At 40.3% G+C, this 24,886-nt stretch overlaps 2 protein-coding genes and 1 long non-coding RNA gene across 13 annotated transcripts; 2 read left to right on the plus strand and 1 right to left on the minus strand.

Annotated features, from left to right (window-relative positions):
- Positions 1–942: 942 nt before the first annotated feature.
- On the plus strand, positions 943–19,676 carry sbno1 (strawberry notch homolog 1 (Drosophila)). 9 transcript variants are annotated; one of them, XM_020082137.2, is made up of 34 exons: positions 943–1,349; positions 3,458–3,561; positions 4,126–4,245; positions 4,337–4,435; positions 4,548–4,775; positions 4,884–5,019; positions 5,877–5,977; positions 6,134–6,230; positions 6,601–6,761; positions 7,153–7,286; positions 7,386–7,476; positions 7,563–7,724; positions 7,895–8,030; positions 8,153–8,258; positions 8,355–8,508; positions 8,603–8,785; positions 9,613–9,710; positions 9,786–9,937; positions 10,064–10,267; positions 10,359–10,529; positions 10,624–10,793; positions 10,888–11,019; positions 12,174–12,309; positions 12,421–12,533; positions 12,634–12,705; positions 12,792–12,891; positions 13,060–13,134; positions 13,269–13,415; positions 13,578–13,672; positions 13,762–13,848; positions 14,903–15,040; positions 15,134–15,210; positions 15,639–15,832; positions 16,859–19,676. In XM_020082137.2, exons 3-34 carry the CDS (start codon positions 4,126–4,128, stop codon positions 16,999–17,001), a joined length of 4,212 nt encoding a protein of 1,403 aa, XP_019937696.1. In that variant the 5' UTR covers positions 943–1,349; positions 3,458–3,561; the 3' UTR covers positions 17,002–19,676. The 9 variants fall into 9 exon arrangements, with proteins under 9 accessions (XP_019937696.1, XP_019937697.1, XP_019937702.1 ...); XM_020082143.2 differs by having other exon boundaries at positions 1,032–1,349; positions 4,887–5,019; XM_020082140.2 differs by having other exon boundaries at positions 1,344–1,641.
- Positions 19,677–20,629: 953 nt separating this feature from the next.
- Positions 20,630–24,859, plus strand: LOC109626565 (cyclin-dependent kinase 2-associated protein 1). 3 transcript variants are annotated; one of them, XM_020082630.2, is made up of 4 exons: positions 20,630–20,841; positions 23,749–23,849; positions 24,009–24,135; positions 24,227–24,859. In XM_020082630.2, exons 1-4 carry the CDS (start codon positions 20,814–20,816, stop codon positions 24,292–24,294), a joined length of 324 nt encoding a protein of 107 aa, XP_019938189.1. In that variant the 5' UTR covers positions 20,630–20,813; the 3' UTR covers positions 24,295–24,859. The 3 variants fall into 3 exon arrangements, with proteins under 3 accessions (XP_019938189.1, XP_019938188.1, XP_069370357.1); XM_020082629.2 differs by lacking the exon at positions 20,630–20,841 and adding an exon at positions 21,114–21,449; XM_069514256.1 differs by lacking the exon at positions 20,630–20,841 and adding an exon at positions 21,876–22,167.
- On the minus strand, positions 21,348–22,129 carry LOC138405466 (uncharacterized). The gene is made up of 2 exons (XR_011239208.1): positions 21,990–22,129; positions 21,348–21,882 (listed from the first exon to the last, which is right to left on the minus strand). It is a non-coding gene; the product is annotated as an uncharacterized lncRNA (long non-coding RNA).
- Positions 24,860–24,886: the final 27 nt, after the last annotated feature.

Genomic DNA, 24,886 nt, shown 5'->3' on the forward strand with positions numbered 1-24,886 from the left:
AAGACCAAATCTGGACTTGGATAAATACACGGTGACTGTATTAATTGAATGAATTAGTGCAGGAATCCTGGATGTTTTTTTATTTTCAGAACTGGCTTTAATGTAAAGGAATAACAATGCTGCACAGATGTCTGTAACAGCTGGTGTATTCGTGAAGGATAAAGATAATTCGAACTTCCAGTTTACAATATGCAGAATGCATTACAATGTAACTTGTGTATTGGTGTAATACAGTACTAGAGTGTATCTGAAAATCCATTGCACATGCTCAAACAGTGGGACTATACCATCTACTATAGCAAATAACAACTAATATTTTTCATCATAATGATAGTACATCTACAACGCTAAGTAAGTAAGTCTGTGCATACATTAACAGTATTACTAACTTTACATTGATAAATTCTGAACATTAGATGGATGGATGAATAGATGGATGGATGGATGGATAGATAGATAGATATATGGATGAATGGATAGATAGATAGATGGATGGATGGATAGATAGATAGATAGATGGATGGATAGATATATGGATGGATGGATAGATAGGTGGATGGATGGATAGATAGACAGATAGATAGATGGATGGATAGATAGATAGATATATGGATAGATAGATAGATGGATGGATAGAGAGATAGATAGATATATGGATGAAGGATAGATACTTTATTGATCCTTCTGATGACTTATCTTTACTAAACTCACAAAGACACAGCTCTGTTCAAAGATATCTGTAAACACAGCAGGTGAATCGTTTTTACCCAAGCTTTTGTACATCCAATCATTGTTACTGAGTAAAAGTCCATGAAACAATAAAGTAACAGAGCATTAACATCTGGAGAAAGGCTCAGCTCCTCTTTGACTCTGCTTGTTGCAGCGGTTGTGTTTATGTCTTCTCCTCCCAGAGGGAGAGTCAACACCACGTGTTCCTCCTCGTTTTGCTCCAGTGTTCGTGTTATTGATGAGGAGCAGCGGAGGAAGAGGAAGAGGACGCAGAAGAAGAGGAATCTGTCAGCGTCACTTCCGACGCAGCCCTGTCATGGTCACGTGACGTCGCGTTAGCTCGGTGACTCTGCTATGTTTGTCGTTTGCGTTAACGTTTTCGAACATGACACATTTGTCGCTCCGGACGCTCCGGTGTGGTGGAGGGGCGACCCGCGGCCACTCCGAGGCCCGTTCTCAGCGACGCCGGGAGCGGAGGCTGCGGGAGAAGACGGCCGCTGTGGATCCGCGCGTCACGTGACCCGCATGCGGCCGAGCATTTGATAAAAAGATGGCGTGAGCGCGGCGGAGCGGAGAGGACAACAACCCGCCGACCGACAGACCGTCCAACCGACAGTCAGGTAACCTCACCCCCCGCCGCTGGCGACCGTCTGTGTAGCAGCAACTGGATACTCTCGTCGCTAAACACGGCAGCTCGCCGCCATGTTGTGACACCTGGGGGCCGTTTTACACTCTGGTTGTTTTCGGTTTGAGGCGCTAACTGCAGCCGTGCTAACGCGCCTGGTTGCTAACGTTAGCTAGCTACGGCGATGACACTGCGCGAGAACAGCAGCAGCAGCAGCAACAACAACAACAACAACAACCGTGAGAGCTGACCGACAGCTGTCGTGACACGGACCCGTGGAGGACACCGTGAGTCCCGCTGTGGTGCTTTTATAACCGGGGCTGAGCGCTGGAGCTGCTCGCTAACCTGCATCGTTAATTCAGATTCAGGCGGTGGCGGCAGCGGGTGGACTTAGCTAAACACAAACTTGAGCGATTAAGTGTTAACGTAAATACTCGTTAACGCCCAACCGTGCTGGAGAGAAAGTTGGAAACACCGGGTCGTGGATGCGTAATGTCACCGTGTGTGAGGGGGCTACGAGCCGCTACAGGGAGCTGCTGACACCCATGACATACAGACAGACAGACTCAGTGCTGGAGGTGAAGATCCGGCATGTTAGCTCGTACATGCCTGACTCCTCACGGTGGTTAAAGTGCCCTTTAGCTAACAGCGCTGCTAACATGGCTAACCCGTGTCACCCTGAGCTAAACCAGGCCACTCATAAGCTCCTGTGACACACTTGACTCTCGGTCAGTTCTTGCAGCTGAGTCGTAACCGAGCCAGAGGGTTAAATGTTCGTTACGGTGACACTGCAGAGTTAGATCCGGTTTGTTTGTAATTATTAACCGGCCGAGGTAGAGCAGAGTCCGGGAGGAGGAGGGGGGGGGGGGGGGCGGGCTGTGTTGAGTCAGAGGGATCAGGAAGTCGAGGGCATTGCAAACACGTGTCTTGTTTTGGGTCACTTTGGATCGGGACGCGGAGCAGAGCTGGTGTGTAAACCCCTCAATGATAAATGGATAAATCTCATTCTTCCATCGTTAGACTCAGTGAAGGTGTCTCGGGTCAGTGTTCACTTTTAAGTTTCGCTTTCACTACTTTTCTCTGCATGCGCTCTTTAGTGGACACTCAACGTAGATGCTTGAGACTTGTGTTTAAATATGACTTAAACAGTGTCGTCGTTTAATAATGAATGTGAAACAGAAAGTGTCCCCGGTTTATTTTGTTTTGGAAGAGAGGTTTTAATTTACATTTAATTGCGGGTTTGATCCCCACACGTGTGCGTTACATGTGGGTCTCTTAATGTGTCTCATGTCTTAGGCTGCAAATAGCATTATTTTCATCATTGGTTGATTTTACCGGTTATTTTCTCTATTAATAGATTTGTCAAGAAAGTGTGATAAAATGGGTGAAATGCAGCTGTAATTTTACTGTCAAAGCTGATGTCCAACCATCAGTTTAAACATAGTTTATGTTAAACCATGAAATACTCACATTTACGTAGCCATTTTCTGTAAATAATTGTAAGAATTATTGCGTTTGGTTGCTTTATATGGCTATTTATTGAATAAGATCGGTGCTGATCAATTTTCTCCCTGTTAATAAATGTTCAAGCTAAACTAATATCACTTGCGAGTTTTGGGTAATATGCCTGTTTAGTTTTTTGGTCACATTACCCTATATATTTTTTTGTAAGCATGTAGTCTTGCATCTGAAAGCATATGTCCAATGTAAAATATTTTAAATGTACCTTAAAATAGTTTTTTAGTCATTCGCAATTGATGTGCTCATTGTCCTGATTGATCATTCTGTCAATAACACATCTGAAAATTGAGAAAAATGCATTTCCTACTGCTCGAGGTGATATTATAAATGTTGTGTTTGTCTGAACAACAGATCAGAATCCTGAAATAAGCACTTTACTGTAACGCAACCAAGCAGCAGAGTCTTAATTTGACAACATGTCAAATATTTGACACTTGACATAAAATCACTGAAAACTACCATGTATCAAATAACATGTATAAAAAGAATTTGATGGATAGTTTGTTATAAAAACACTTGCCAAATAATTTTGTTTTAATCAATGAAAGTTAATTGAATTGCCATTGTCTGCCATATGTACAGGACATTGATGGGATTGAGATGCAGTTTCTGTCAGACCCCGGTTTAAACATACAAGTACACAAGCAACTCAACAGATAATATACTATTTGTTGGAGTCCATTGAGGTAACTGGAATGTATTGTAATAGTGACGCTTGTATTTTGTTAGACATGTCTGGTTCATCCTGTAGCTCAGGCAGAGATTAGCTCTTTTATTAATATTCAAAATGTAACTTTATTTAGACAAAAGGCTGTGCAATAAGATCTTAAACCCAGAACTCAAAGTCTAGTTTGAAAATACCGGTAGCATGAGAGTGTAAACCTCTCCTTTGATGGGTAAATCTCAATTTACAATTGACAGATCAGGCCTGTGAGCTTTTTTAACTCATGTCAGCAGTGGTTTATGTCATAATATGCTTATGTTCATGAGTTGACAGGACTTTTACAATTGTCGCATTTTTTAATTATGCAGGAAACTGTGTTGCAATAATAACACCCAGTGTACAATCTTTAAATGGCTTGTTTTGAAAGAGATACAATGTTCTCTCACAAAAGCTGAAAACAGAACATACAATTGCTTTGAATATCTTATCACAGTTGGGATGGGAGGACATATTTTTAATTATTAAAACAAATGGTCAGGAAGGTACATGAAAGACTTATACATAGTTATATACATTTGTCTTGCAGATGGATCCTGGACAGGATTTACTTCTCGCTGCTCTAAGTGAGAGTGGCATTTGCCCAAATGATATTGGCCTATTTGATGTTGATTCTCAGGATGTTGCGCAGCCCTCTACAACCCAGCAAGTAAGATTTTCTTTGTTGTAGGTTTTATGGGATTGAGGCATTTTTCTTACACTTTTATAACTTAATATTGTAATTACTGGTTCTCTTCCAGTCTATCTCCATCAGTGCCCTGGATGTTGGCGTGGGGACAGAGGCAGTGGAAGTTGTTCGAGCAGAGCCTCAAACTCCAGTCCCTGTAGTTACTATCAGGGTGAGATTACAGAACATGTTCTCTTTATTATTTATAGAAAACACAATGTTGCTGCTATTGTATTGCAGTGTATATTAAAATGAAACTTACCTCTGTCTAATATCTCCAACAGCACAAACCTCAGCCATCAACCACCACGTTTGTCTTAAATCAGCTGAATCAGTTGCCATCGCTAGGAGCTACTGTGACCAAGCAATCAGTTTCAAACCCAATCAAACATACAATAACTGTCACCAAGGTGGTCCATGTTGCTAATTCAGCCCTGCGAGGTTCATCCACCCCCTCCCCCACAACTGTTAATCCTTCAGTGTCCAGAGTAGTGCCTTCTAACAGAGATCAGGTAAGTTTATGGAACCCATGTTTCAAAATTATTTTTTTTAAATGATGATGGAATATCACAGCACAATGCATGCCTCTCACTAATCACATTTTTTTTTCTTTTTCTTAGCAGATTCAGTTGAAAGACCTGCTTAGGACCGGTCATGTGAAGAACACTGGCCTGAAGGGCAACAGTCTGATGGAGCTGATGAAACTAAAGCCCCCACCTGATATTGCTCCACCAGTAGCATCAGCCACCGGTCCAAGTAAGTTATTTAAATGCATAAGTAGGTTGGGGTTGTGATGCATGGTTGTAATCATCCCATTTGGAGAGGCCTATGAGATATTTAAATAGCTTATATGAACCTTAGAGTTCACCTGAGATCCAAGTAACCAAAACAATGAGCTAAAAACTGAATTGGTTATTAAATCTCAGTGGGTTCAGCCCTCCTGGAGTCTGTGTTATTTTACAATTACGATGGCACAATTATGGTTTAATGTCGACTTAAGTCTTATACAGGACATTTGGTCGTGCTCAGCCAGAAGTAAACAATGTGGCTGTTCACTCGTGAAAAACAGCATAAATAAACTACAAATAATTATAATAGAGTCGCTATGTGGAACTTATGAAATGTAGAGATTACTTAGTGTTAGGACAAGGACAAAATGCACTAAACAAGCAAAATACTGCACATAAATCAACCTCCACACACACTTATTTGAATGAAGATATAGGAAATCTCTATTTTGAAAATGTGAAGAGAAGAAGCAAATTAAAAAGAGGTAATTTGTGTTTTTAGAAGCGATTTAAAAGAGGGTATTGATATTGTAAGTCTGAGTTCATGGTGCAGGTCATTCCAAAATGTTATGTGCTAAATGAGAATACAAATACATTTTCTTTAATGTCTTACAACTGCTGCTGTTGTCCACATTTCATTTAGACATTGTTTATTTCAACAATAGAATTTCAAAGCCTTTATAGATCTGATGAACTGCGCAGAGTTCTGTGAATAAAATTGACATGAAGCTAAATGACATGAAACTAAATCCTTCATAATTGTAATATTCAGCAGTTGAGTGTCATTCACTGTATCTGTAATGTACCTTGTCTCTGCTGTTTAAGGTGAAATTAACAATGGAATCAAGAAGGAAATGATGGGTAGAGATGCTGCCAGGATCTGGATTAGTGATGACATTAAAATGCACAACTTTTCACATACTCAGGTGAGTTTTTTTTCTTAATAGTCCTCTAGAAACATGAATTATGTGAATGTTGCCAAATGCATTGGTATTTCAATTGTACTGTAGTGTTTGTGGTAAGATTAGGAAACTCTTAAAAGCAGACTAACATTGTGAGAACTTATGTCAATATTTGTTCAGAAACACCCAGGGATGAGAGAAGAAGATGAGCCTGAGGAGGAAGAGGAAGATGAATTGGGTCATGCGGAAACTTATGCAGAGTACATGCCAATGAAATGTAAGTATAATTGTTGTGTTATTGGAACATACATTTTTTGATTTAAAAAAAAAACTGTGCAGTGTTATGGTGCAGAACACTTTAATGAAGCCATAGCTACACCTATTAATAATAAATGGGCAGAAATATAATTTTTGCTTTGCTGAGCCACAGCCAGCACTGTTGGTTATGAGTTTGAAGCACACGTGCCATGGTAACATTAGATACAGTATATTTAATTATGAGGTGTAGCAATACTAACCTAATTTGTAGAATTTAAGCAGTCACTGTGTGGTCAGGCCCGATGAACAATAGACTTGATCCAGTGACAATTCAAACAAAATGCATCCCTATCATTGTGTGTGCACTGATCCATTGTTTGTCAATGTAGTAAAAATTGGCTTGAGGCATCCCGATCCTGTGGTGGAGACCAGTTCCTTGTCGAGTGTCAGCCCCCCAGAGGTGTGGTACAGACTGTCCATCCCAGAAGAAGTCATTGATCGCGGCTGCCTGTCTGCTCTGCAGCTTGAAGCCATCACATATGCAGCTCAGGTGAGCAGTGTTCATTTTTGTGAACAACTATGACGAAAAGTGCTTGAAAAAAAACTGAATAAAGCAGAATGAAGCAAAATTAAAAAGTAGCCTTTGAAAAATGTAATTGCAACTTAATGTATTTCTGTCAGTTTAATACTTAACTATTATGTAAAATTTTATTATTTCTGTTTTAATGCAAAGTTGTATTTAGTTACCCCCACCTGGAGAAAACATGCACATCGACTGATTTACTTGCTTTGCCTGTTGTACTGTAAACAGTATCTGTAACTGGGTGCCAAAGGCGACACTGCAGGTTAACAATTTATATGGTTTTGTTTGTGTCTCAACTTGCTTGAGAGCAAAAGTTTTGCAGTTTTAATTATGCAATTCTTTTGTGTCTTATACACAGCAACACGAGACATTCCTCCCTAATGGTGATCGAGCTGCCTATTTGATTGGAGATGGAGCTGGTGTTGGGAAAGGCCGCACCATTGCAGGGATCATCTATGAGAATTACCTTCTTGGCCGGAAAAGATCTCTTTGGTAAATACCTCTTGCATTACGTTTGACAAACGACTATATTGCAAATAGATGCAAACTTCTTGCGTCATTAGTTTCTTACTTATTTACCTCTTTTTTCAGGTTTAGTGTCTCAAATGACCTGAAGTACGATGCTGAGCGGGACTTGAGGGATATTGGAGCAAAAAACATTCAGGTTCATTCACTGAACAAGGTAAGATGCTGTACTTGGACAGAGTGAAAGTGTTTTCTTGCTAATTTATGTCAAAGGGTGACTCAATTGCACTTCTATATTTGCAGTTCAAATACGGCAAAATCTCCTCAAAACACAACGGGAGTGTGAAGAAAGGTGTGATCTTTGCCACCTACTCATCCTTGATAGGAGAGAGCCAATCAGGAGGCAAATACAAGACCAGGTTTCAACAGCTTCTCCACTGGTGTGGGGAGGACTTTGATGGAGTTGTATCCTTTCATTGAAGCCTTTTAGAGGCAAGAATTGAAGTAGATCAAGTTTTGATTCCATAGTTATATTTTTTAATATACAGTATGCAAACATGAATCAAATTACATTAGATCATTTTTATACATCTTTTCAGAAATGCAGTTATTTTTCCTTAACCAATTATTTCAAGATTGTCTATGACGAGTGTCATAAAGCCAAAAATGTGTGTCCAATTGGATCATCCAAACCTACAAAAACTGGGCTTGCAGTGTTGGAACTGCAGAACAAACTCCCCAAGGCTCGGGTTGTGTATGCAAGTGCTACAGGTTAGTAGTGTGTACTGAATAAACTGAAATCTGTTTCTTAAACTTTTAATTCATGCAACCCTTTGATCCTGAACTTGGCTGAGAAAAGTGAATCTCATAATAGTGTACTTTTTTCTCACCAGGTGCCTCTGAACCCCGAAACATGGCCTACATGAACCGACTGGGCATCTGGGGGCACAAAACACCCTTCAGAGAATTTGGCAACTTTATCCAAGCCGTTGAGCGCAGGTTAGTTTATCTAACTTATCTAGCAAAAAGGCTTCACAGCTGACCAGTGGTCTCTTGCTAACATGTATGGTGTTGTGCATTTTCCCTCAATTTCAGAGGCGTTGGTGCCATGGAGATAGTAGCTATGGACATGAAACTGAGGGGGATGTACATTGCAAGGCAGTTGAGTTTTACAGGTGTAACTTTCAAGATTGAGGAGGTTCCCCTGGCTCAGAAATACATCAACATGTACAACAAATCTGTGAGGCTGGTAAGCAAATAAAAATGTGCTTATAGAAATAGTCTCAATTCAATAAACTTGTTTTGTGCTTGTAATTTAATTTATATTTCACTGCTTCGCTTAGTGGGTGAGTGCACGTGAGAAGTTCCAGCAGGCTGCCAATCTGATGGATGCAGAACAACGCATGAGGAAGTCCATGTGGGGCCAGTTCTGGTCTGCTCACCAGCGATTCTTCAAGTATCTCTGCATCGCATCCAAAGTCCGCAGAGTGGTGCAGCTTGCCAGAGAAGAGGTCCAAAATGGAAAGGTGAGACAACACTTGATATACGGAAGTTACAGGGCGCTTGTGTTTTCTCAAGGAGCACACATAAAAATGCTATGGACCATAGTGCAAGCACGTGGTAGCAAATAGAGCTGCACACACCAAGTTACAGAACTCTTGATGTTATCACGAGAAGTGAGGGACTGCAATAGTAATTTAATGAGAGACACTGTAAAGAGACATTTACAAGCAAGTGGACACTCGCTCCGTGAAGCTTGGAGTTGGGCCTGCACAATTCCTATTATTTTTATTATTCCTATTGATATTACTATTCTTATTCTTGACTCAATCAAACTTTTGTTACAGCAATTTTGTCATGTTTGCATTAGGCGAGAGATAGTTGTAAGCTGTATCAACAAATTACAAGTTTGCTTGTGACAAACTATAAAAGAAGGGCAGGAAATTGATGTAAATAAATTGATCAAGAGAAAAGACAATTTTGTGTCAGAATTGTGGGTACCTAGCACTGGTGAAGAAGAAATTAATATATTCACCGCCACTTCTGACAAATGCTTGCGCAGTCTGTGGTGTGATCCAGGATTCAAAGGTAGTCAAAAGCATTGATGTTACTTTGCAAGCAAATGTTAAACTGCAACACATACCATGAATTATCATAAGTGTAAGATTATTTAGTTTTAAGTCCGAACACACACGGTCTGATTGGAAATGTCTGGCCCTTGAAAGAAATGTTGTTAATGACCCTTAGTCTTGGTTTACCAAAAATGGTTCTGCAATATCTGAGTGTAACAGTTATGGTGATTAGTGAAAGTCAGTCATTGTATGAAAATACTGACCAGCTGTTTCCTCTGTAGTGTGTGGTGATTGGTCTTCAGTCTACTGGTGAAGCAAGAACACTGGAGGCCTTGGAGGAAGGAGGAGGAGAACTCAATGACTTTGTGTCAACTGCAAAGTATGGACGACAACTGATTTTTCTCAGTTTTACCAGGAGAAACAAAGTATCAACTGTCATGTTTTTTTGTTGCAGAGGAGTGCTGCAGTCCTTGATTGAGAAGCACTTCCCAGCTCCAGACAGACAGAAGCTTTACAGCCTGCTAGGCATTGACCTCTCAGCTAAGAAGACCCCCCCTCCCATTGAACCTAAAGCAGAACCTGAACAGAAGGGCAAGAAAAGAAAAGGTAATGAACATTCGAAGCTAATGTCAACTAGCTGATTCAAACTGAACCTGTCTTTTGTCAGACTCCACAAAACAAAAAAATAAATTGTAGTTTACTTTTTCCTCACTCTCATATCATCTCTTCCAGGTTCAGAGGTTAAAAAGCAGCAGAAGAAGAGGCAGCGCAAGCACGGTGGACTGTCGGGTACGAGCTCGGAGGAGAGCCAGTCCGAGGATTCAGAAGGAGAGTCTGGTAAAGACAGCGATGACAGCTTCAAATCTATCAGCTCAGCAGATGAAGACGATGATTTCAACCCATTCAGAGATGAGTCTGATAATGATGATGAAGACGGTGAGACAAACAGAGATGGTGGATGTTGAATAAAGGCATTTTATTGGCATTTCAGTGCTTATAGGGAATCTTTACGCCTTCCTTTGTGTAGATCCATGGCTTATCAGAAAAGAACCAAAGAAGGGTAAAGAAAAAAAGAAGAAAAAGAGAAGGAAGAGTATCGACCCTGACTCCATTCAAAGTGCCTTGTTAGCCTCCGGGCTAGGCTCCACCAGGCCTGCTTTCACTGCCTCTGTTAACATCCCCAGAGCCCCTGCCACAGGTAAGCACATCATCACAAAGCAAAGTAGAAATATAACTCTCTATTATAGAGTCTTGTTAGAATTACTGAATACCTTGTTTTGCTTGTTCCTAAGTCAAGGCAGAGAGCCAGGATACCTGCCTAACAAGTCAGGACGCAGTGGAACATGCCCAGAAAATGAAGAAAGATCTGCTGGAAAAACTTGAGGAGTTGGCCGAGTTTCTACCTCCCAACACTCTGGATGAGCTCATAGATGAACTTGGTGGACCCGACAATGTTGCTGAGGTATAAACACCTAGTTGTGGTTTGTAATTTTAAAAAAATTATTATTTGAGTCTATGGTTTAACTAACTTACATGTTTGTTCCACCATGCTTCAGATGACCGGACGAAAAGGTCGAGTGGTCAGTAATGACGATGGCAGTATCAGCTACGAGTCTCGCTCTGAGCTGGATGTCCCAGTGGAAATCCTCAACCTCACAGAGAAGCAGAGGTTCATGGATGGAGAGAAGGTAAAAGCACAGTTAATATGGAAATGGGTTTTATTTAATATGCAAATCGTGCTTTAGGTCTGAACCATTCAGATAATTCCACAATACATTGCCAGAGTTACATTAAGTCATTATGAAATTCTGACGTTTCATGCTGCACTTAACTGAACTTTGTGTTTGTTTTCTGGTGTCACCAAGAAACAAGTTATTACCGGTATTATTATTATAGCTTGAGATTTCAGCTTAATATAATATGAATAATTACAAAGGTGAAGAGGCCTCATGCACAGTTATGTTCAAGGCCAATCGTCACAACAATGTGTTTTTTAATTTAGAACTGCCAAAGTATGTTGCACACAAGCTTTACACATGAGTGCCTACTCACTCTCCCCAATCCCCACACTCACATGGCAACAGGCACATGTTACCATGGTTAATAACAATACATGCAGATGGCTTGTAATTAGTAGTTTGTTAGTAGTGCTGAAATTGCATAGTAACAGTCACAAATTAATAAGGATAGTTGGTTTTCGCACAGCAAACAAGTCTATCTGCAACTGGACTGAGACTCCTCCTTTTCAGACTATCTTGGCCGAGTTAGTCTCCTCCATGTTAGTGGATGAGATATGGACCAAACCAAAAAGTCATACATCCAAAACACTTTTCTTAGAGATGGTTACTGTCATTTTAGGCAGTTCTTATCACACTGATGTTCGTTCAAGTGTTTGTTCAAAGTGTTTTCTGATCGGTTTCATAAAAACGATGATTGTTCAAATGCACGTATCTGTGGGACCATAATAACACTGCTCCGTTTACCAATTGTTACTGAACAAACTGGCTCCACATGTGCCAAGATGGCAGAGTTACTGGATAGTGGGAGGAAGTTCATACATGTCGCCCGTCTTTCTATACACTCTATGGACCACGCCATTTCCAAATTTCACATCCGTCCAAATGAACTGAACTAAACAGGCTAATGCAGCTGGATTAAATTGGAACTCCACCAAACAGAATAGATGTGAATGAACCAATTTGCTTCACTTACACAGAAGCACCATCCAGGCTCAGTCTCGAGCCTTGACAGCACTGACAAAGAAATTAGCAAATAACACAAATGTGTGATAATTCTCCTTTTGATGTGAAAAGTAATTAGTGTTGTCTTTCTTTCTAACCAGAACATATCCATCATCTCGGAAGCTGCCAGCTCAGGTATTTCCTTGCAGGCCGATCGTCGAGTGAAGAATCAGCGGCGGAGAGTCCACATGACACTCGAGCTTCCATGGAGTGCAGACCGAGCTATACAGCAGTTCGGTCAGTTGATACCCCTGGGATCCTCTGGATTCTTCTGTGTAATAGATTTATAAATGTCAGCATGGTTTAAAATGTACCAAGATTTTTTTTTTCTATTTTGTTTGGACACAGGGAGAACTCACAGGTCAAACCAGGTTACAGCTCCAGAATATGTCTTCCTCATATCAGAGCTTGCAGGGGAGCAGAGATTTGCATCCATTGTTGCCAAAAGACTTGAAAGCCTGGTGAGGACCCTCTGAATTTTTTATTTGGACTTGGAAAATGTATTTCACATAATCATTTATACTTAACATTTCCTCCATTTGTGGGGATCCTTTGTAACAGGGTGCTCTGACTCACGGAGACAGAAGAGCGACAGAAACCCGAGATCTCAGCAGGTTTAATTTTGACAACAAAGTAAGTACATCAAGCAAGAGTCTAAGGGAAGTTCGTGTAGTTGTCTTTATTTTCCAGTGGCTCACTCATGTTTATCTTTGCCGCAGTATGGCAGAAATGCTCTGGAAATTGTGATGAAGTCAATTGTGAAACTGGATTCTCCATTGGTGTCTCCGCCCTCTGACTTTAAAGGGGATTTCTTCAAAGGTATGACTCATGCAGCTGCAAACAAGGCAGTAAATTTATTCTGGCATATGCAACACCATTCATTTGTTGGCTGTATATCATGTTTACCTTGTTGTTTTCTGTTGTATATAATATTGATTGACAATGGGGTTTTTTCTGATTAGTAATGACATTATTTTTCTTCTGTAGAAATTCAAGGAGGACTAATAGGTGTGGGACTCATAAATGTGGAGGACAGATCTGGCACGCTGTCACTGGACAAAGGTGATATATATTCAATAAAAAAAATATTTCTTTAAATGATGAAAAAGGGAACAGCATTACAGCTATTGTTAAAAATATATTTTCGAGCTGTACATGGAAATTTATATCTGATGCAAATGCTCTATTACTGACAGACTACAACAACATCGGCAAGTTCCTGAATCGTATTTTGGGCATGGAAGTCCAGCAGCAGAACGCCTTGTTCCAGTACTTTTCTGACACACTCGCAGCAGTCATTCAGGAAGCCAAGAAGAACGGCAGATATGACATGGGCATTCTTGGTAAGATATTGTCGTTATTATCACTTCATCATTAAACTATTTTCACAATGACTGAAGTAAAACTGGGACAGACAACATTTTTGCAAAGTAAAATGAAGTGTTTTCTTCTGTGAAATCAATGGAGTTGTAAAATGTCCTGACTCTCCACTTTTCTTGCATTAGATCTGGGCTCTGGTGATGAGAAAGTGAAGAAGGTTGACTGCAAGAAATTCCTAACACCAGGCTACACCACATCAGGACATGTGGAACTCTTCACTGTACGTTCATTTATGCATGATTATGTTCTGTGCGGGGTTACAGTTATTGCACTTTACCTGACTCAACATCTGTGTGTCTCTTTTGACAGGTGAGTGTGGAGAGGGGGATGTCGTGGGAAGAAGCCACACATGCCTGGGCGGATCAGAGTGGTGCAGATGATGGTTTCTATGTACAGGTAGGAAAAAAACTGGAGGTCTCAAATTGTAAATTGAGATGGATTTGAGATAAAAATGTGATCTTTTCTGTTCAAAATGATTTTATCTCTACCTTTTTGATAGTATCTACTACTGCAACTATTGTTTTGCTGGCAGACATTTTGACTCGGATTACCCGGAAACACATTGATCAAAGTAAATCTGTTCAATGATGGCAGTGTTCTATCAAAGTGAGTCATAATAAATAAGTCAGCATGCACAATACCACACCTTTGGAATGTGCTCAGCAAAACTGGATCTAGTTGTTTTCAAACGCTCTGCAACACCTGTGCTTTTCCTTCTATGAAAAAGGTTCCGTACCCAAAGATGTCAAGTTTCTAATGATTGAAACACAAATAATCAGAAAATCTTAATTTAACATTAAGCGTTTTTGGTAGAAAAAAATACTAAATTGATAATGCAAATAATTAATTTTCTATCAAGCAACTAATCAATAAATAGTTCAGCTCAAATAGTAGAAACTATTTCATCATGATTTGTATCAGTGGCACAAAAAGTTAATCCTGTTACTTACAGAGACTCAGTTAATGATGACAGAGGATGTCTTAGTTGCATTCAGTCATTTAACTACTTAGTCAACAATGATTTGTACAGTGATGGTTTTTCCTGATTCTTTACTTTTTTGATGTATGCACATCTCAGACTTGCAAGGTAGGTTTAGAAAGGATGAATAAATGTGATGATGCAGAGACATGCTGACTTCATACCATAAGTCAAGCTCAAAAAATACTGGACTCCATAATGCAAGTCAGCAGCATCTTTCATGAAACCGTACCTGACTGATGTGTTGCAAATCTTTCAAACCTGACTTCCCCAATTTTCATTGCAGATTTAGTCATAGAATTGTCTGAAGCCTAAGCTGAGATCAATATTTTTCAGCCTTTTCCAGAAACAAAGAAGTCATTATACAAATGATTTCATATGCTCAATACTACCAACCACGACTAGTAACCAGATCCACATGTGTATATCTGTGGAGTGGCCCTTTTTTAAAGACTAGTCTTTCGTTTTCAGATGAGGAACAACAAGAAAACGGCCATACTGGTCAAAGAGGTGAACAGTAAGAAGAGGCTGTTCCTGGTTTTCAGGCCAAACACCGGAAGACAACTCAAACTGGAGACGTACACAGACATCAAGAAGAAGTTTAAAAAGGTTACACAACATTCTTCATAGTATGTTCTATGAGAACACTTAACGCTCTATGTGATGAATCATCACTTCTCTTTTTCTCTCTCTGTCTATTAGGTGTTGTCAGAAGATGCCAAGCAGCACTGGACTGACCAGTACAAGTCGTCTGCACTAATCTGCTCTCATGCATATTGGTATGTGCATTTAATGTGAAAGGACAATACTGGTTATATTATATATTTGTTCTTGCAGTCAGCAAATCTCACACCAAGAATGAACATCTGTAGATCCAAATCATTATATATGTATCTTTGTGCCGGAGAGCTCCACTGACAGTTTCCTTATATCACAACGTATGGTTAATCTTGTCATTGCCACATACCTAACCTTCCTGCAGCTGGAAGTTCTCAATTGATTAATAATGATATATTAATAGTAAAAGATCAGAAGAAAACGGTACCCTCAAACTAAAATCTTAATATTTTAGAAACATTTACAGCATTTCACCCTTTAAAGCCACTGCCATACTTTAAGCTTCTCTGTTGGTCTGGTAGCTTAAAAACGATTGGCATCTCTCTCTGTCCATGGTTGTAAATCTGTCTGTGTTTTATTCTGTCCACAGGCGGGGTAACTGTAAGAAAGCGTCAGTGGGTCTACAGTGTGAAGTTGGTCTTCGGTGTAGGACGTACTACGTTCTCTGCGGCTCTGTGCTCAGTGTGTGGAACGAGCTGGAGGAAGTACTAACCCCCGTCAGTGGAACCAATGTAAAGGTGCAGATTGTTCGCCTCAGAACAGAAGATGGACAGAGGATAGTTGGTAAGTTGAAGTACTTCTGCTTTACAGGAACTGGTTCATATTTAGAGAAGGATGCGTGTTTGCTTTCTTACTGAGAATGTTTATGTTAACCCATTCCTCTTTGTCTTCTGTGAAACACAGTGAGCTCCCTCCATTGCTCACTATTCTAGGAAATATGTTCAGGTTACTGCAGGTCTTGTATATAAGGTCTTAAAAAGACTTAATGTCATTGTGAGTCAGTTGTTAAGTATTTTTATATCTGTCTGAAGGCTGTGAGGAGATGATATACAACTCTAAATGAATTGTGAGAGTTGTAACAGTGGATCGTGCTGCAGGAGGCTGTTTAATTCTTTTTATGTTGAACTACACTGGTTAAGATGCTCATCATCTCTGCAAGAGCAAGTGTGCATTTTAACAAAAACTTGATGAATAACCTTTCATTGGTCATTCAGTCTGTTTCTTCCTTCAAATCCAGGTTGCTTCAACGTAATTAATGACATCACGAGAAACTGTTGTTTACTGCAGGGCAGGACCGATTGTGGTTTGGTTTTTTTTCTTTCCTTAAGATGCCACGTAGACTTTGGTATTCTTCCACTGTCGTGTGCTGTAGTTTGACCTTTTGTTATTGTGCTTGTGTCTTACACTCTCTTCTCATAAGGTCACATAAATAAGTGAATCTCTCCTCAAACTTAAGTGGCAATTTGTTCCAACTGAAGATCGATACAACAATCGCATCTGAAGTTACAGCCAGCAGTCAATTAGCTTAGCTCAGCATAACGGCCGTGTGTTTATTCTGTGGGAAAACGACGGTTTTGAGGTGTGTCGTGAGGCAGACTGTTTCTTGGCCTGGGCTCAGACTACTAGTCTTTGCAATTGCCAGCGTGATATTTGCTGCACAGACATTAGGCTTGTGATAATCTTCTCATCAAACTCTCAGCCAGAAAACGAAACTGACTATAAATCGAAATGTGGAACCGTCCCTTCCATATTAGCTACATTCTATACGTAGGCTCATAGTTAATTCTTTACCCTGTGTTTCATTTCCAGGACTGATTATTCCAGCAAACTGTGTGTCTCCATTAATAAACAAGCTGTCGACATCGGACCAGTGCCAGCAGCTCGCCGTGCAGGAGCAGCAGAAGAGGCAGCAGCTCCATCCTCAGAGTCTGAGTCACGCACCCAACACATAGTTTGGGGTGGACCACACGTCTTTATGGGAGTCAATCATATCTCCACCCCTCGAGTCCACATCCCACTGTGATGGGATCTGGCTCCGTTAATGTCTGTCTCTGCACTGCAGGCTCCAGGACCGCTGTTCCTTGTTCTGCACCCTCACACCCCCCTCCCTCACTTTCCCAATTTCTCTGAGGGTCAGAGGTGTCGCACAGAGCTGTGGTGATTCTCAGATGTTAGAAGGGGTTGTACAGAGAAAAGATTTCAGGGTTCTTTTGGTTTCATTTCTTTTCTTTTAATCTCCAGAGACTCTTGTTTTCACCCAGAGATTTAACAGGTGATGTATTGTCCTCTGACATTCAGAGTGAAAAGATTTGTGATATATTGATCCAGACAGAGTTTAAACCTAGAGGGCATGTTGGCCTTTGGCTGTTATTCACTCCTCACACATGCTTTAAGCTGTTTGGTCCAGATTACCTGGTATGAAGCAACAGATTTCTTTCCCGGTCGAGACCAAAGGTGGACGAGACAAAGGCCACTATGTCTGACAACTTTGCGTCTTCATAAAACATGGCATTTGATGCTAAACCACTATGCTATAGTAATGTATGATGAGAACTGTTGGTTCATCATTCTGCAGACATTATTCATTACTAATGTAGATAAGGTTTTGGTTCTTTCGAAGTAGAAGTGGTTTAGACATTTAGTCTAGTTAACTGCTCTAAAACCTGATGTGTTCCATCTTTCTGATGCTCTGAAGCTGTTGTATTTGCTCACGAGACAAAGACCAAAATGTCAAAAACTAGTTTGTTTTGCTGTATATATTTTTGTTGGATTTCTGATAAAAAAATTCCTTAGTTCCTTCTCTTCCATTTTCATAACTTTGTTCCTCTACGTCTGTAACAGCCAGGAGTTTGTCAGACGTGCATTGTGTCAGTACAAACAGTCAGGCACCTTTTAAAGCACTAACAAGGAAAGATTTGTTTTAGTGTCAGCTGTTCATTTATTTCTATTTATAGTGCCGGAACATAGGAGAACATATTTCCCCCAAATAATGTTTTTGAAACACCTGAGGGTTGAGTTGAATGTGTTGTCAACATAGCAGTCCCATCTTTTCAGACAGCAGCATAGTGTATTCATCTTTACAAGAATGAATCTCTCGTTTAGCATTATAACCAGTGTGCAAACACAAATTCAAATGTAATCACACTATAATGTCGTTATGAGCAGATAAAGGGTGTTTTTAACATCAATGTCAAACATTTAATATTACTTCTCCTATGAAGACACCATTTATATTATTACAACTGTCCTTTATTATTTGGGTAAACACAAGTATCCACTTATGGGTATCCATAGGAGGAGTTGTGTTGTTGATGTTTATATACTGCTTATAATTGTTAAAAGAGTGACCTATTTGCTTTTAAGGAGGAAGTTAAGATTTATGCTTTCTTATCTGAACACATTAAAACTTTCAGTGTTCTAGGTTGTTTTAAAAAAAAAAAAAAACACCTTTGGTCTTCACCTTGACTTTGCCTCAGTCAACTTGTTTCTGGTCTGGTGTTGGTGATATGTGGCTGGACAAGCTGGAATTCCAATGAGAAACAGATACTGTGCAACAGCCAAGAAATTCTGCCAAATGTGAAATGCATGTCCTTGACAAAGACCCACCACTTTTGGATTTTCAAACGGGTTCCAGAGCTGTCACTGGGCTCTGTTCAGAGGTGTGTTTTCTTCTTCTACCTTTGCTTTATTTATTATTTTAAATGGAAATCCTCTCAGGGGTTAAACTCATACAAAGACCCTCAAAAAAGAAAAAGAAAACAAAGAAAATCTTAGATTTAACAGTGTATCTGAAATGCATGGCTATAACTCAAAGGATCCCTCTACACCTCATCTCAGTAATGTTACTGTGTGGCTCTGTCTTCAGCTGGATTTACAACTCGTTCTCTTCACACTACAAGTTCCAAAAAGCCCCCTAATGCTGCTGCTGCTTTTTTAGACCCAGTCCTAATTAAAATCAATGATTGCTTCTCTTCAATAGTGCACATCTTTGCCTCCTCATTCCTATGTTGCATTCTATTCAATCTGCACTGGAAGGGACAGACCAAAGTCTGGATACGTGAGCTGTCCTCATAAAAGGTTTTCTGTCACAGTATGCTCGGACCATAGCGGCTCGGACACATCTTTTACCTGTGGGTTAGTTACTCTTAAATTAAGTGTGTATTTTCTCCTTTGTTTCTTTGAAAAATGAAGAAGGAAGGAAGAGGTCTTTGTATCATACCAGTGTGCATTTTGTACAATTTGTAAAATGATCCAAATTGAATTTCTTGGTGCAGCATATCTCAACTGTTGGACAGTATTGGCAGAGACCTCCAATGAAAACATAAGCTCTGCTCCCTATAACGTGAGAGTCCACCTATACATAAATATATATCCAAGCAAACAAGTCATGTTTTTATTTTGTCTTTTGGTGTTCTGTACATGGGCTAATGATGTGCTAACATTGTTTTTGGATGCTGAAAAATGTCAAGGCCCTTTGGATCCTCTGAAGTTGAAACACTTGAATAGTTTTTTTTTTTTTTTCCTCCTTTTTTTGCACGAGTTGCACTACTGACAAGAGTTGTACAAAAATTCAACATTACCTGTACATGAATGAGTGCGATGCTCAATAAAGCTCTGTATACTTCTACCTCATAGTACTGTCTATCATGGTCATATACATGTATCATTCAGACTTTAATCTTATAATATTATATTTTTCATGTGATAGAGATAATATTGGTACTATTATTACTGATGCAGAACTGTGCAAGTGTCATTTTACTGTTGTATCTGGTTGAGGTGCAGCTAATATCATCTACTTTAATACTGCTGCAGGTTTAATCTCTAACATTGCATAATTATTTGATAATTTTTTATGTTTAGTTTGTTAAATCTTTAATTTATTACTGTCACCTGACATCAGGGATGGAAGAATACTCATTTTTATTTCTACCAGTGTAGAAATACGCTGTATTACTCTACAATTCCACATATTGTGCATTTATAATCCACGACAGTTATTTGGATATATCATCGTCAACCACATTACACTGCATTTGCTGCAATGCTTCAGAAGCGAAACTTTTAAATCATAATCATTAAAGTCAAACCTCGTTTTGGTAGTCGGCCTATTTAAAATCAGCATATCTGTGCAGTTGCCATTCAGACTATTTATTTTTGATAACCACCTCTATGATGGTGGAAAAAAAAAAACTTGATCTCGAAGTGATAGTAGCAGAGTGTAAATTTACTCTGGATTATTTGACCTGTGTAGGTACAAGTTATTGTTACGCAGAATGGCCTTTTTATATTCTATTAAATGGTAAACAATAAAGTTATCAGATATAAAGATAGTGAGACAAATAGTACAATATTTACCACCTGTGAAAAGAATTAGACATGTAATTATAATTACTTTATTTATAGGGCACTTTCAAATCTGAAATCCTCGTGTTTGGAGTAAATATCTCTTTCCACTACTGCTCCCTGTCCCTCTGTTCAGGCCCCCCTCCATCGGGGGCCCCCGGGTCATGACCCCCGGGGGGCCAGAGCTTGTTCTTGTGCGTTCGACCATGTGGCCCTGCAGAGGGGGCCTGATCTGAGGGGACACGCATAAAGAGCTGCGCTTCTCCTCCTGGATCTCATTTGAGCAGGACAGCGGATCCACGGCCACATGCCTCCATAATAAAGTGGATCCTTCAATCCGATCACCAACACTAAATGACCTGGACCCTTATTTTTATTTTTGTGTCATTAACACAGATGAGTATCAGTAGAGGAAGTAATGGACGCGGCCCCACAAACAAAGACAGGTATCTACAAACAAAAGCGATGAACTCCACTTACTAAAACCCACTTACACCTTTACATTCAGCACAAACACCCATCTCATGTGCTTTCTGACTTCTGAAACCTCGCCTTTGTGTCCCGATCGTGGGTTTTGCGAGACTTTTAAAAATGTGTGAGAAAACTCTTCACGTGTTCACACACACGATCGTAAAAAAAATTCAAAAAAAAAAAAAAAGGATTTCCAAAAAAAAAAAAAAAAGAAAGAAAGAGTTTGCAAAGTGCTGTTTAAAGTTGGCTTCCTGCTCACCGCTGCGTGCTAACCGTGTGTTAAACCTGCGCCTTCTCCTCCGCTCCGTCGAGCCAAAATGACGCTTTCTGTGCAAAATGGGCTCTTTTAAACCCGCTTTCCTCGACCAGCCGCAGCGGCACAGTTGCAGTGTTACAAAGCACAGTGGGTGTCAATATAAAGTGACGGCCATATTTGCCGGTGCCGCTGTTGTAAACAAAAAGTGAGAGACAGACGCTTCACTGAATTTCGGGTCATTTTTATTTCTTTAATTTACAATGTCTCTGGGAATGTCTTATAAACCCAACGTCCATCAGCACATTCCGGGAACTTCTGGGAACCAGGGTAAGCAGAAAACGTGGCGGAAAACCCGAGGATCCGTCGGTTAAACCGTGTGTTAAATTCGGGGTCTCGGAGAATACCTGGAGAAAGACCGTGTCTGTAGTTTTTGTCCAGTTATATATGTAGGGTCAGATCCTGGGAGCTAGGCTAATTCATATCCGCCATTATTACTAATGTAAAAGAGCGCCATCCGCGGGATCGGCTGGCGGAGAAACGCGGCCGGGATGCGAGGCGAGGAAGCGGCGGTTCGTAAAATGCGCTTCTCCCGTCGTCCGGGGGTCGCGGTCCCGCCGGGCGGCTGCCGTTGTTCCGCGGTGACAGAAATGTGTCGGTAGTGTCTTGTTGAGGCAGCGTCGTTCCGCTTCCTCCATGATGCTCCTCGGTCGGAGCTGCTGATCGATCTGCCTCTGAGCCTTTCCCGACTCTTCGAGGACACCTGCCGGCGGAGGACGCGTATTGCAGGGGAACAAAGCAGCAGGGGAGCCGCGTTAATGGAGGAGAAAAGCTAAGAAGACAGAAAAACCCGTTTATTCTTGAGTTTACCTCCGTCGTCGGAGGTGCAGGAAGGAGAAGTACAGATATACTCCGTTGCGTTTGAGTCCGCACGCCAGGCTGCGGATGGATCATGAGGCAACAGACCACAGGGCACCGACGTGTGATCAGCCCCTGTACTCCAGCATGAAGGATCAGACATTCACAGACACGTCTTTTCAATCTTTATGTGATGGATTCGAGTTTCCTTGCAGTTGTTTCGTCTCTGTGTGGTTGTTCCTGACACTTTCTGGGGATCTATGGTCCTGTTCAGTCATTTGGTGTCTTTTTGTGGAGAATCTCTTTGTGGTCTTTTTTCTTTTGGGTCATTGTGTCTAAATTGTTGATGTTCCCTCTTTTCTTGGTTATTTTCTGCTCTTTTAGTTGTTTTGTGTCTCGTTAGGTGTGATCTGGTAGTTTGGGGTTTATTTTGATCATTTTAGCAGTTTTTTTTGCATCTCTTTGTGTTTATTTCATGTGTGTTTTGGTGGATTTGTGTTTATTTAGGTAAAATTGTGGTTAGGATCAGGTTCTTTTGTCATTTTGTGTTGTCTTTTTTAGGTTGCATTGTTTTTCTTTTTGATGGTTTTGGTCATTTTTATTTGGTGTCGTCTTTGTCTTTTGTGTCTTTCGTGTGGTTCAGGTGGAAATGTTGCCAGGTTGTTTGACTTCAGAAATAGGTTCCCTGGGCCTTTTGTTCTGACCCCATCAGCCTTTGGGCCTGTGACTGATTGGTTGGTTCAGTGATCCAGTAATGCTCCAAGGTTCATTTTGTCTTCAACGATAGTCAGTGGCCATCTTATCATTGAAACAGGCGTTTTTTGCTGTAATCATTCCTCATGTTCACACTGAACATTTTGATTGAGCCAAATCCACAGTCTTCATTGTGTGCAAAAATATTGTTCATCGCCAAATACATCATAAGATAATTTAAGGTGTCGGCTGTCTGAGTCAGACATGTTACGTAATAGTGGAAAGAAGAATAATGTTTCACTGTTCATATGACCAACTGAATGTTTTTTCAAGACAGACTAGAATAAGCATTGGAACTTGCCCTTAAGTTGAAGGTCCAGTGTGTAAGATTTAGGTGAAAGGAATTTTCTGGCAGAAATTGAATATAAAATAATCCTAGTGATGTTTTCACTGGTGTGTTTCATCTAAATTGTATGAATTGTGGTTTTCTTTACCATAGAATGGCCCTATATATTTAAAAATGTCATATTTACATGGAGGGGGTCCTCTCTGTGGAGGCCGCCATGTTTTTTGTTGTCGTCCCAACAGGACAAACTAAAACCTTTTGAGTTTTCATGACAGCTGAAGTTCACCACAGGTTCTCCTTCATGTTTCGAAGGGGAGCTGAGGAGTATTCAGCTGCAACATGATACTTCACCTCTAGAAATCACTAAATTCTACACACTGAACCTTTAAATGAAGATTTGTGTACCTCATTCATACAACATTCTTTCTGACTCATATAACGGGGATGAAACATGGTTGTTGAAGTGAGGGGGAATAGTTGAACTAAGTTTGGCAAGATGCAAAGTGTGACTGATTTAATCACAATTCACAATCTAGAAAGGTTACTGTTGACGTACTAACAGCTGACAGTTTACATAATATGATTTTTGAGGATGCCTCGTGGGTTGTGAGAAGTTGTGATTGCATGTCATTTTTTTGTCTCCACAGTTTTCTGTAATGTTTTAAGACTAAATTAAGGTCAGAAAGTAATCAAGGTAAATCGTTAAACTTTACAATGTTGATCTGTCAACAGTTGGAAATCTCCAGTCTCCCTCAGCAGCTAACCTGGCCACGTTGCAGTCTTACAGGCCTCTCCTGAGTGACTACGGACCTCCATCTCTGGGATTCTCACAGGTACATTTAACATGTGAACCTGGGCATACTTCATTAACCCCATCTTATGTTTCTTATATTTTTTTGCACAACAGTTTAAGCTGATTCTTCTGTTCTTACTGTAATGTTCTCGAAATGTGTTGAACGAGGCTCATCTTGCACTGTTTGCTTCAATTTCAGGGCTCCACTGGCAGCCAAGTGCCTCAGAACAAATATGCAGAGCTGCTGGCCATCATCGAAGAGCTTGGGAAGGAGATCAGGCCCACATATGCTGGAAGTAAGAGTGCAATGGAGAGACTGAAAAGAGGTCAGTGCAAACCTGGATTTGCGTAAACATAGTACAGTTGTATGTAACTCAAAGTTTGTTAATCTGAAGTGTCTTGGCGTTGTCTTTGTAGGAATTATCCATGCTAGAGGGCTGGTGCGTGAATGCTTGGCCGAGACGGAGAGGAACGCCAGGTCCTAGCTACGAACACACAGCCGTCCCTGCAAAAAGAACCAACAGTGTGTGTCTCATGAAAACAATAAATAACTTGCATGGCATTTCCTTTGAGAGGAGGAAGTAAATGAACAAAGGATGGAAAAGCAAGCTCCTAGAGGAGAAAAAAAATCAATAACACAATTCTTGACTCCTGAGGGTTGTGGAGGATCATTTTAATTACATGTGGGTTATTGGAATTCAAATATCATGGAGGATATCATGTGTTTTTATGCCCCACTTTTGGGATCTTAGTTTTGACTCAATTTTTAAAGAAATGAATTTTAAACAATTATGCATGCGAAAGGGCCCATGGTTAATTTGTAGACACTGCATGGCTTGTACAGGGGTAGATGGAGACTTCTTTTTGATAGTGTTTGGTCTGTTTTTCAGACCCCTATAACACACATGGCCGAGTGAGTAAGGGGCAGAGATGTGCCAAATGCATTGGTTCATTCGTGTTGAGGTTGGTTTTGGTATTAAAAAAAGGAAAATGCTGTTACTTGCATCTTTGTATGTATTTATTACTCAGTGTAATAAATTGTATTTTCAATATAGTTGTCAAAGTGATTCATTGTGT

The sequence above is a fragment of the Paralichthys olivaceus genome, chromosome 18 (assembly GCF_024713975.1).
Source record: "Paralichthys olivaceus isolate ysfri-2021 chromosome 18, ASM2471397v2, whole genome shotgun sequence".
Taxonomy (NCBI): domain Eukaryota; kingdom Metazoa; phylum Chordata; class Actinopteri; order Pleuronectiformes; family Paralichthyidae; genus Paralichthys; species Paralichthys olivaceus.

Bases quoted from the DNA above. Each gene is read 5' to 3' on its own strand.
- LOC109626565 (XM_069514256.1), top strand. From the start codon at position 22,065: ATGGATCATGAGGCAACAGACCACAGGGCACCGACGTGTGATCAGCCC. The intron at 22,168-23,748 runs GTGATGGATTCG...ATCTGTCAACAG, and splicing joins CACGTCTTTTCAATCTTTAT to TTGGAAATCTCCAGTCTCCC. The intron at 23,850-24,008 runs GTACATTTAACA...CTTCAATTTCAG, and splicing joins CATCTCTGGGATTCTCACAG to GGCTCCACTGGCAGCCAAGT.
- sbno1 (XM_020082137.2), top strand. From the start codon at position 4,126: ATGGATCCTGGACAGGATTTACTTCTCGCTGCTCTAAGTGAGAGTGGC. The intron at 9,938-10,063 runs GTAATGAACATT...CATCTCTTCCAG, and splicing joins GAAGGGCAAGAAAAGAAAAG to GTTCAGAGGTTAAAAAGCAG. The intron at 13,849-14,902 runs GTAGGAAAAAAA...TTTCGTTTTCAG, and splicing joins ATGATGGTTTCTATGTACAG to ATGAGGAACAACAAGAAAAC.